This window comes from Chiloscyllium plagiosum, chromosome 11, assembly GCF_004010195.1.
Source record: "Chiloscyllium plagiosum isolate BGI_BamShark_2017 chromosome 11, ASM401019v2, whole genome shotgun sequence".
Taxonomy (NCBI): Eukaryota; Metazoa; Chordata; class Chondrichthyes; order Orectolobiformes; family Hemiscylliidae; genus Chiloscyllium; species Chiloscyllium plagiosum.
Window position 1 is genome coordinate 17,561,011 of NC_057720.1, and position 12,578 is coordinate 17,573,588.

The 12,578-nt window shown below is 42.5% G+C and overlaps 1 protein-coding gene across 3 annotated transcripts in view; it reads left to right on the forward strand.

The window, feature by feature from the left end:
- The first annotated feature begins 1,166 nt into the window (after window positions 1-1,166).
- The window catches only part of btbd8 (BTB domain containing 8), a 104,579-nt gene continuing 93,167 nt past the window's right edge, over window positions 1,167-12,578 (forward strand). Inside the window, exons 1-3 of one of the 3 annotated variants that reach the window (XM_043698782.1) lie at window positions 1,167-1,612; window positions 5,497-5,701; window positions 10,025-10,228. In XM_043698782.1, coding sequence (XP_043554717.1) covers window positions 5,565-5,701; window positions 10,025-10,228 — 341 coding nt within the window. In that variant the 5' untranslated portion in view covers window positions 1,167-1,612; window positions 5,497-5,564. Of the gene's footprint in view, window positions 1,613-2,209; window positions 2,255-5,496; window positions 5,702-10,024; window positions 10,229-12,578 lie in introns of those variants that run through there. The other 2 variants (XM_043698783.1, XM_043698784.1) reach the window with 2 other exon arrangements.

Below are 12,578 nucleotides of genomic sequence, written 5' to 3' on the forward strand. Positions count from 1 at the left end.
CCTGATCCTATCCGCCAACAACTTCTCATGTCTCCTCCTGGCTCTTCTGAGCTCTCTCTTTAGGTCTTTCCTGGCTACCTTGTAACCCTCAAGCACCCTAACTGAGCCTTCACATCTCATCCTAACGTAAGCCTTCTTCTTCCTCTTGACCAGAGATTCCACTTCCTTCATAAACCACGGCTCCCACGCTCTACAGCTTCCTCCCTGCCTGACAGATACATACTTACCTAGGACACACAGGAGCTTTTCCTTGAATAAGCTCCACATTTCTAATGTGCCCATCCCCTGCAGTTTCCTTCCCCATCCTATGCTTCCTAAATCTTGCCTAATCGCATCTAATCTGCCTTTCCCCCAGCTGTAACTCTTGCCCAGTGGTATACACCTATCCCTTTCTATCACTAAAGTAAACAGTTTGTTCAATATATCATTTTAATTGCTTGACACTGTGATCTTTTGCTATAAGTTCTGTGTCTTACGATCCTGCCTCACTAGTACCTGATGAAGAAGCAGCTCTCTGAGGGCCAGTACTGCCAAATAAACTGTTGGTCTATAACCCGATGCTGTGTGATTTTTAACTTTATCCACCCCAGTCCAACACTGGTACCTGCACATCATGGCTCTCATTAGACAGAAAGAGACAACTGGTGATAGTTTAACTTGAGGGTCTGCACACCTCACATGAGGGGAGAGGTTGTGAATGAGAACCCTTCCTGGTAACCTCAGCTGGAGTGGGAATTGAACAGACACTGTTGGCAGCATTTCGCAACAGAAACCAATTATCCAGCCAAGTGACCCATGCCTTCGGGACAGGTGCAAAAGCAAAAAGAAAAGCAGCTATAGGGAAGGTTGAGAATTAAAAACTGCAATTACTGGAACCACTGCAGATTTGGCAGCACCAATGGAGAGAGTTTTTAACTTTGTCCACTCCAGTCCATCAATGGAGAGAAATAGAGAGAGAAAGTTGATGCCACCCATACCTGACTCTGACCTGTCTCCTCTTTGGGTTACAAGGCCAGGAGGAGAGCTCACCCAGGGAAGAGGCAGGGCTAACGGGAGAGGGGTCTGATTGGGCAGATGTCCGCACGTGACGTGCAAGATCAACCAATGAGAATAGGGTTTGGCGGGCCGGGACACCCATTGTGACGTCAGACCGCCGGAGGGGGTTCGATGTTTTTGTCGCCAAAAGGCGCCTAGCAACGGGCGAGGATACAGTGGGCGCGGGAGTTGCTGCTGTGCAGAGGGATACCCCAGCATTTAGCTACTGCCCCTGTTTAACCTCTCACTGCCCAGCGTTCAGGCAGCCTCGCTGCTGCTGTTGGCAGGTTGTTGCTCACCTCTCGGCATTGCATTTTAAATCCCACCTTTAAACGGTGCCTCATTGGGTGCCGGCTTCTTGCATTTTTTTTAAACGAGAGGGAGAGAGAGGTGATAATTTCCCCTACCCAAACTCACGGCGCTTCTCGCCGGATGCTCTCGGGCCTCTACCAAAGTTTCCCCGGTCGGGGTTGGCCTAGAGCCCGTGGATATAACCGCGGGCCTCTTTATTTAAGATTCGTGCGTGTAGTCGAAGGGTTTTAACATTTCATTGGCATTCCCGTGAATTCTACCGGAGGTAATGTGAATTCTAGGATGAACTCCTCCTGTTTTACACTTGACCCACCCACCCAACTTTGCACTTCAGATGTATGTTGTTTTCTACTTGCAAGCCCTTTCCGTCTCAGCAAAAAAAAAGCCAGCTTGTGTAACATTGGGATTGCCATTCTAAATAAGTGGGTCAATCAAATATTATCCAGCTGCAGGGTTTGCTGATCAGATTATGATTGATACTTCAGTGAAGCGTGTATTAGGTCATTTTATGTTGTATACTGCTTTATATAACGGACAGATACTGAATATTTTCAGCTGTTAAATATTTAAGGCCATTTTTGTTTGCAAATTACTCTGATTTATAATTTGAAGGTGCTACTTTGCTTAAAATTATTGCTATTCATACTGGTGATCTGAGCGCTGCATTTATAAAGCCGATATAAAATCAGAAAAGGCTGGAGAAACTCAGCAGATCTAGCAGTGTCTTTGGCTGGCCAACATTTATTGCCCATCTTTAGCTGCCCTTGAGAAGGTTGTGATGAAGATCCCTCCATCAACTACTGCAGTCCATGTGCTGTAGGTAGATCCACATACCTTTGGGGAGCGAGTTCCAGGATTTAGACTTGACCACAATGAAGGAATGGCAACATATTTCCAAGTCAGGATGGTGAGTGACTTGGAGGGAAACTTGTGATTGGTGGTGTTCCCATATATTTGTTTCTTTACCCTCCTAAATAGAAATGGTCATGGGTTTGGAAGGTGTTAATGAAGGATCTTTGATGAATTTCTGCAGTACATCTGATAGTAGTAGCAATGTGGACTGAGCATGTTGGAGGGAGTTGATGCTTATGAATGTGGTGCCTATCAAGTGGGCTGCTTTGTCCTGGATGGTGTCAGGTTCTTGAGTATTATTAGAGCTGTACCCATCCAGGTAAGTGGGGAGTATTCCATATCACACTTCTGATTTGTGCATTGTACTTGATGGACAGGCTTTGAGGAGTCAGAAGGTGAGTTACTTGCAATATTTCTAGCCTCTGACCTGCCCTTGTAGGAACTCTTCAAATGATAAGGCCAGTTGTGTTTCTGGTCACCTTTTAGGATGTTGATAGGGGATTCAGTGATGGTAACACCATTGAATGTCAAGGGATAGTGGTTAGATTGTCTTTTGTTGGAGGTGGTCATTGCCTGGCATTTGTGTGATGTGAATGTTACTTGCCACGTCAGCCCAAGCCTGGATATTGTCCAGAGATTGTTGCATTTGAATGTAGACTGCTTCAGTATCTGAGGACTTTAAATGGTGCTGAACATTATCCAATCATTGGTAAACATCCTCCCACCCTCCCTTCCAACTTTATATGGGGAAGGTCATTGATTAAGCAGCTGAAGGTAGATGGGCCTAGGACACTATCCTGAGGAACTCCTGTAGAAATGTACTGGAGCTGAGATGCCTGACCTCCACCATCCTCAGTCATCTTCCTGTGTGCAGGTATCACTCCAACCAGCGGAGACATTTCCCCCGATTCCCACTGATTCCAGTTATGTTAGGGCTCCTTGATGCCACTCTCAGTTGAATGCAGCCTTGATGTCAAGGGCTATTGCTCTAATCTCCCCTCCAATATTTGATATTTTTTCCATATTTGAAATAAGGCTGTAATGAGGTCAGGATCTGAGTTGCTCTGGTGGGACCCAAACTGAATGTCATTGAGCAGGTGCTGCTTGATTGTACAATTGATGACACTTTCCATCACTTTACTGATGATGGAGTATAGACTGGGGCAGTAATTGGCCAGGTTTGATTTGTCTTTTTTTTGGTACTGAATCAACCTAGGTAATTTTTCTGCATTGTTGGGCAGATGCCAGTGTTGTAAATGGAGGAAATGCAAGTTCTGGAGCACGTCTTCAGTACTATTGCTGGAATGTTGTCAGGGCCCATAGCCTTTGCAGTATTCAGTGTTTCCAACTGTTCCTTGTTATCACATAGAGTGAATCGAATTGGCTAAAAACTGGCATCTGTGATGCTGGGGACCAATGGAGGAGCCCAAGTTGGACCACTTAGCACTTTTGGCTGAAGATTGCTGTGACTGCTTTAGCCTTCTCTTTTGCACTGATGTGTTGGCTCTTCCATCATTGATGGGGATATTTTTGGAGTCTCCTCCATCAGTGAGGTGTTTGATTGCCCCCTGCCATTCATGACTGTATGTGGCAGGACTGCAGAGGGTAGATCTGATTCGTTGGTCATAGGATTGTTTAGACCTGATTATCATTTACTGGTTATGCTATTTGGTACTTCACGTGACATCTCATTTTTAGATATCCTGGTGCTGATGCCTCAAATATGCTGCACTCTCCATTGAACCAGGGTTTGATCACTTGATGTAATGGTTGAGTGGGGAATATGCCCCGTACCATGAGGTTACAGATTGTGATGGAGTTCAATTCTGCTGTTGATGGTCCACAGTGCCTCATGGATGCCCAGTCTTGAGTTGCTGGATCTCTGTCCCATTTAGCATAGTGATAGTGCCACACAACATGATGGAGGATATTCTCAATGTGAAGACAGGACCTCATCTCCACTGTGTGGTGATCACTCTTCCTCGTCTATTTCCTATTGTTTCCTCGTCTATTTTTAACTTGAAGCCATGAGACCTTGTCGCTTCTGAGGTCGATATTGAGGACTCCCAAGGATCTCCCTCTTGACAATATGCCACTGTGCTTGAGTGGTTTGCTAGGCCATTTCAGAGGCCAGTTGAGAGTCAACCCCATTGCTGTGGCTCTTAAGGAAAGAGAAGAGAGGTTACTATTTGTTTGTTCTTGTGGCCTCTGACTGCAGCTATTCACTCACTCCCCCCGCCCGCCTGCCAGCTAATTCAGCTTTTTCACTCCAAATGCTATCAGACCTGCTGAGTTTCTCCAATTTCTATTTTTGTTTCAGATCTTCTTCATCTGCAGTACTTATGTCATTCTAATGGTTGAAATTTCATAACTTATACATTGAGAATTAATCCTTCAGCATTATATATGTACTTCCTAGGACATGGGCCATTATACGAATTACATGTCCACTTTTAATTGCCAATATCACACACAGGAAGTTGCTTTGGCTGTAAATGTACTCAATTGTAATATTTTAAATTCTCAAGACAGTTTCTTTGTTTGGCAGCTTAGCACCAAATAAATACCAACTGGTGAAACAGTATGAAAGAAAATGTATAACTGTTGAGAGGTTGAGGCAGTAATGCAATGAGTGTTCATGTCCCACTCCATAGACTTCAGCAAATGAAACGCAGTGTTGATTAAGAACTATCCTGACATGGGCATTGTATTTTGCGTAACCTATTAGACCAAGGCCTTGGCTGCACTTTAGAGAAGTAAAAGGTCCCACAGCACTTTCTGAAAAATATAGGGGAACCTTTCCTAGTCTCCAGGTCCATATTTATCCCTCCAGCAACAAAGCCCCACTACACTTCAAATAGCTGTTGAGTGCTTTGAATTGTCCTGAGTCTGAGATATAGGATTTTTAACTTCAATTTTAATGTTTATATAATACATATCTTGTTTCAATTTAACACTTGTATAAAATTAATTTGTGATAAATGGTGGGATCCTGAGGTTGAAATATATTTTGATTTGCTTCCCAACATCAGTTACACCTTAGATATGAAATCTGAGTAGATGCTATCTTAAATTATTGCATTGCCTTGTATAACTGCACTAATGATTTTAGTGTATACACCAAGTGGATTATTAACATACCACACATGGTGTAAAATCAACTTATGGTCCACTGTTTTGGTGAGCTGGTTGGAGCTGGCCAGATCTGGAACATACAGATTTCTTGGCTTAAGAGTAATATGAATTGATTTATATATCTTAATTGTTCAATGTTTTTGTTTACTTTTTCCCAACTAGATTTTCTCTGAGATGAGAAAGGAAAAAATACCAACGTAGCCATTAAGAACCATAGAAATTGCTTGGAAATGGCAACATGGAACGGAGGAATTGTACAAAGAGTACCAAATCTGGAAGATACCACTGGTTTCCAGGAGAGAGTAAAAAATGAAAGACAAATATTGAAAGAATCACTGGCTTTGCAGTTAAATCAGGATCTTCTTGGGTATGAAACATCCTTCCTGTGTTCTTTAGTGAAAGGAATATTTTATTTGATAATATTCTTGTTATTCCAAACTGTTATCCTTTACAGAGTTTGGTGATCTGTTTGCGTGTTTCACAATAATATTGATCTCTCTTAGAGGCAAAGTACTGATGGCAAAATATTTCATGTCTATCAGACTTTTCTTTTTAAAAGAACACTTTCCTCCACCCTTTTTTCCCTCTGGGTTTCAGAGTTACAATCTGCAGATTCGTGTGTCTGTCTATCTAATGTTTATTGTCAAGCAGAACTGCAATCATTTGGAAGCAATTGGCCTCCACTCAACAGAGGCAGTCTAGCTCAAAGAATGATTTGTTGATTTCTCCTTTCTTCTGTGATCCATCCTGGACAGTTTATATGAACTTGTCATCCTGCCTATTTCTCAGTCCTCCATTTTTTGTTTTAACCATGCATTTTCTGACGTTTTGTCTCATTGCTGCCCTCCAGTCTGTCAATTTTTCACGTTCCCCTTTCTCTGACTGCAATGTGTTTGTTCTTCCTCTTTATTTTCCTATTCCTGATGAAGGGTTATGATCGAAACATTGCTTCTCGGTTGCTGCCTGACCTGCTGTGCTATTCCAGTGCCACACTCTTCAACTCCTCACTTTCTCCTACTCTTTTTATTTCATTTGTTCTTGCGCTTCCCTGAAGTTGTTTTAATATCTGTGACAATAAATAGCTGTCCAACAGAGCATTGCTAATTGCAGGCTACAGATGGAATATACACTTAAAATATGGGAAATGGAGAGGAGGTATAGTAGAGGCAGTTGCTTTTATGTTGTTCTCAAAATGATGCGGCCATACTGCGATATATGTGGAAAACTAGGTGAAAATCAGAATATCTGTATAAAATCAGGATTGTCTAATTTTAAAAGAAGGAAGAGGAAGCAAGAGTATTGTTAGTCTAAAATATAGCTGAGCTGAGCTTCTAAGTATGTACCAATGCTTGGCTTGAACAAGAATATTATCAAATAAAATACGTGGATTGGAAAGGGTGGACACTAAGAAATCGTTTCCATTAGGTAAGGAGACTAGGACCCGTGGGCACAGCCTTAGAATTAGAGGGGGTAAATTCAGAACAGAAATGCGGAGACATTTCTTCAGCCAGAGAGTGGTAGGCCTGTGGAATTCATTGCTGCGGAGTGCAGTGGAGGCCGGGACGCTAAATGGCTTCAAGGCTGAGATTGATAAATTCTTGATGTCACTAGGAATTAAGGGCTACGGGGAGAATGCTGGTAAGTGGAGTTGAAATGCCCGTCAGCCATGATTAAATGGCAGAGTGGACTCGATAGGCCGAATGGCCTTACTTTCCACTCCTATGTCTTGTGGTCTTAATGTTGAGTTCTGAGTGCTGTAGTGATCGTAATAGATCCCAGAGTAAAACCTGGCTTGATAGAGAAGTCCAGATTTTGCTGTTGGTTACTGTAGTGGTTAGTCATGGAACAAATTCACACTAGATTGCCAGTGGTCTCTTTACAAAAATAAAAAATGATGTACATTAAGGACAATTTGGAAAGGTATTAAATAGCAAAAAAAAACGGAATGTGACATCACGTCACGTGTACCGAGGCACAGTGAAAATCTTTGTCTTGTGAGTAATACAGATAGATCACAGAGTTAAGTTGCATAGATAACTAAATAATGGGTAAACAGCAACAAAAACAACAAAAGGGGTACTGGTGAATGCTCAGAGTTTGAGTCCATTCAGTATTCTAACAACATTGGGGTAGAAACTGTTTCAAAACCGGCTGGTGTGTGTTCAGGCTTCTGTACCTTCTCCCCGATGGTAGAGGTTGTAGAAAAACATTGCCGGGGTGGGATGGATCTTTAAGAATACTGGTGGCCTTTCCTTGACAGCGAGCCTGGTAGAGGGATTCTATAGATGGGAGGTTGGCCTTTGTGATCATCCGGCTGAGTTCACCACTCTCTAACTGTCTCTGATCTTGCATGGTACAGTTGCCATACCAGTTGCCCGAAACGTCGCTTAGCCTGCTGGACAAAATTTCCTCATTCCTGAAGAAGGACTTATGCCTGAAACGTCGATTCTCCTGTTCCCTGGATGCTGCCTGACCTGCTGCGCTTTTCCAGCAACACATTTTCAGCTCTGATCTCCAGCATCTGCAGATCTTAATTTCTCCATACCAGGTAGTGATACATCCAGACAGAATGCCCTCTGGCACACCTATAAAATGTGGCAAGGGTATTCGGCCAAATTTCCTCACTGCCTGAGGAAGAAGAGATGTTGTTGGGCCTTTGTATCCAGTTTGTCCACATGAAGAGTCCAAGAAAGCTTGTTGTGGATGACCACTCCCAGGAGCTTGATGCTGTCCACTCGTTCTACCTCTGCACTGTTGATGTATAGGGGGCATGAGTAACATCCTGCCGAAAGTCAACAATGAGTTCCTTGGTTTTGCTAGTTTTGAGAGCTAGGTTGTTCTCAGTGCACTGTTTTTCCAGGTATTCCACCTCCCGTCTGTAGTCTGTTTCGTTGCCATCTGAGATTCAACGGACTATGGTGTCATCAGTGAACTTGTAAATGGCATTGGTCTGGAATTTGTCGACGCAGTCATGGATTATACAGTGAGTACAGGAAGGGCTGAGTATGCACCCCTGGGGAGCTCCAGTGTTGAGTGTTAGTGAGGATGAAAATTTGTCGACGCAGTCATGGATATACAGTGAGTACAGGAAGGGCTGAGTATGCACCCCTGGGGGGCTCCAGTGTTGTGTTAGTGACAATGAAATATTGTCCCCAATCTTCGATGGTTGTGGCCTGTGGGTCAGGAAACTGAGGATCCAGTTGCAGAGTGGGGTTTAGTCCGAGATCACTAAGTTTAATAATCAGCCTCAAGGGGATAATAGTGTTGAAGATTGAACTGTAGTTAATGATTAGGATTCTTATGTAGCTGTTCTTGGTGTCAAGATGCTCTAGGGAGGAGTGAAGGCAAGTGATATAGGATCTGATGTGGATCTGTTGGTCCAATAGGCAAATTGGAGTGGGTCAAGAATAGTGGGGAGGCTGGAGTTGATTAATGCCATGACCACTGAAGTTAGGGCCACTGGGTGGTAGTCATTGAGACATGCTGCATGAGCCTTCTTAGGCACAAGGATGATGTTGGCCCTCTTGAAACAGGCAGGGACAGTGGCCTACTGCAGGGAGAGGTTGAAGATGTCGGCAAAGACCCCTGCCAGTAGATCTGCACGTATTGAGTGCACAGCCTGGTACTCCGTCTAGTCCCATTCCATTTCTTGGATTCACACGAAGGAAAACTGATCTGACCTATGATGCAATGACTGTTGAGATAGGTTCATCAGGACTTTTCGGAATAGGTGTTACCTCTCTGCCGAAAATCTGCTCAAAGCGAGCATAAAAGGCGTTGAGACGATATGGAAGGGATCTGCTATCTTGCACTGTCTCTTTTTGTTTTTAAGAACCTGTGATGTCATTCAGTCCTTGCCATAGTCGCCAGATGTCTGTCTGGGTCTCTAGTTTGGTTCGATATTGGTCCTTGGCTGTCTTAATGGATCTGCAAAGGTCATACTTGGATTCCTCATGTTTGAGTGGGTCTCCTGATCTGAAGGCCTCACGCCTGGTTTTTAGCAGGTTCTATTTGTCCTGATTCATCCAGTGTTTCCTGTGGGGAACACCTGGATTGACTTCCTTGGTGTGCACTCAACCCCACATTTACTGATAAAGTCTGTGACTGAATCTAAGAGCATTTTATTTTGACAGATATATATATAAATGATTGTAATAGTAGTTCAAAATAATGTGTAGGTTTTCTATTTATGCTCCCCCATCCTGCTGCCCCCAACAAAATCACTTACACTCAATTGAGTCAAAGAATAAACTTGAACTCAGAATGGCAGAGTTAGGCTTCATTGCTCGGAGGTGCCTATATTTGATTTTTCTTTTATTTGTGAAAAGAATCTAAGTGTCTGCTTAGATGTCTGAAATGTATGGATGCAAAAATAGAGAGAGTTGGTGACATAGACTCACAATGAGATTGAGACTTTCACATTCTGTTCTCTTTAATGTTTAGTAACATTGATTTGAAAACTACATTTTTGTTCATTCTGATTACACAGTTATCAGTAGCTTTGTTTTGTGTATTATAGTCGTTCATACTCTATAATGATCATTTATTCATTGTCGAGGATATAACTCTGCTATTCTTGTAATTAAAAGAGCCTACCAAGCTCTTGGAGACTTATAGCTCACTGAATAAAGATTGTAACAAAATTCCTTGATTGAATGAAGTGATTTGTTCTATCTTTTTTCTTTTAAAGGATCCTTATCGATGGAAGCCAGACAGATGTCACGTTCCATGTAGGAGCCGCTGTGTTCAGAGCTCACAAAGCTGTGCTGCTAGCAAGGGTCCCGGAGTTTTTCTTGCGCATTTCTGGAAAACAGTTGAACCAGGATACTCTGAACTGTCCACAAGTCATCAATGTAGAGAATTTCCGACCTTCACAATTTAAATGTTTTTTGCAGTAAGTTTTTCCACTTTTGCATTTGGGAAATGTGTTCTAGTGATAAACTTAATAGTCAATGCTATTTGAAAGACTTTCTGAACTATGCTGAGATCTTGCGATATCAAAACAATTAGCATTTATCTCCTTCCCTAAGGATGTTCATTTATATATCATCTTTCACAATTTCCAATCATTCCAAAGTGCTTTTAAACTAGTTAATTATATCTAAAATGTAGTTATTGTTGTACTTTCTTTCACATGATGAATAATCATTTGGGTGCTGTGTCTTTGGAATCCTATCACAGTCCTGGGCAAGAAAATGGTATGTTTAAGGTATATATCCACATAGTTCCAAAACCAGCTCCACAGCTAAATACTGGCAATTATGAGCAATGATTAATTGGTCAAAAATAATTATCCTGGTTCAAGGATCATCTCTGTCTTGAGTATGGGCTCATTACTTAGGTCATTCTAAATTTAACTTTCACTTCTCTCATTGGCTGTGGACTTCAAATTTCTTACAAAACACGAGGTTCTGGGTGAGATTGTGTCTGGTAGATGCTGAGAGTTTGGGGAATTGAAAACGGGGGGCATGGTCTCAGAATAATATTTTGATCACTTAGAATTGTGAAGATTTTAAAATCTTTTTGGAATTCTCCGCTCCTGAGACTTTGTCATTGAGTCCTACAGTGAAACTTGATAGATTGTTAAATGTTTTCAAGGCTGAGACAGATGGATTGTTGACCTGGAGGGATGATGAGATCTGGGAGTGGGGCAGAAAGAGGTGTGTCAAGACTAAAGATCAGCTGTGATGATATTGAAGCACACTCATGGGACCATATAGTCCAATCCTCCTATTTCTTAGGTTCTTCTGAGATTGAAACACATTCTGGTTGGTGGAGAAAATCGGCATTATTTAAGTAGTTTGTGACATCTTTTGGGTTGATCCCTTTCTTTCTAATCCAGTAATCCAAATGTGAACTACTGTGGATACTGGACATCTGAAGTAAGAACAGAACTGGGGGAGATACTGAGAGATTTACAGCATTACTGTTTTGTGGGTGATCCAGTTCTTTTTCTGATCAGCAGTGACATCCAGGGTCTTGGTATTGAATAAGTTGGCAGTTCTGCTATCGAAAGTCAGAAATCAATGAACTCTTTGTTTGAAATGTCTGTAATTGTCTATTTGTTAGCTTGATCTGTATGTTATCCAGACTCCACTGCTGGAGGGAGTTTTGGGTGGAGATGCTAGATAATCTCTGGGAATCACTGTCACTGCTCATTCTTGGAAACACAGCAAACCTTGTATCCCATTGATGCAGAGTGCACCTTTTCCTAAAGAATATCTACTTGCGTGTCTTTTTTTTAAATTAACATTTTTTTTCTAATCCACCTATTCAGAGATGTTATTACACTCCTCTGGAGAAGATGAGACTTGAACCTGGGCCTCCTGGGACACTAGCATTGCATCACGAGGGCCCTACGACTTGAGTGGAAACCCATCCCATTTATTGTGATTGGGTGTGAGTGTCTGTGGTCACTAAATAACCAGCAGTCCTGTATCTCCCGAATGTATACTGAAATATGTTGCTGAGTGAGCACTTGCTAGCCTTGATAGATGTGCACTGTCTCATGTACCGGTCTGTCCCTCTGTGTTCTGCTCAGCTGATATTTGAACTTGCCTATCTCATTACATGCGCATTGAGTAATGGGTCACAAAGTAGTCAACCCACCCATGGGGTTAATATAGACATCCACTCTGCGTATCAGCTTTCTAAAATGTTGTGCGAGAGCTCTTCCTTCTGTGGAAGGCAGACTGAATAACAATCTATCAAAATAGGAGCAGCTCCAAGCTGCTTAGTTGTATAGAAGTCACTGAACAGAATGCTGTTTTTACAGTGATGTGCAATCAATTCTGTTTTGCTCAGCATGGACCAGTTTGTGCCAAAAACCCTGCCTCTGTGCTGTAGGACTCTATTAACAGTGGAAAGTAAAACCAGTGCAAAGACTTTCCTCTGAATGTGAGTTCACTTCAGTGAAGCTGGTTTGGATTTTTCTTTATAAAATGCTGACTGTTTTTCTGCTGACCTTGATCAGCTTGCTCTGGATCAGCGGTGCTGGAAGAGCACAGCAATTCGGGCAGCATCCGACGAGCAGCAAAATCGATGTTTCGGGCAAAAGCCTTTCACCAGGAATAAAGGCAGAGAGCCTGAAGCATGGAGAGATAAGCTAGAGGAGAGTGGGGGTGGGGAGAAAGTAGCATAGAGTACAATAGGTGAGTGGGGGAGGAGATGAAGGTGATAGGTCAGGGAGGAGAGGGTGGAGTGGATAGGTGGAAAAGGAGCTAGGCAGGTCGGACAAGTCCGGA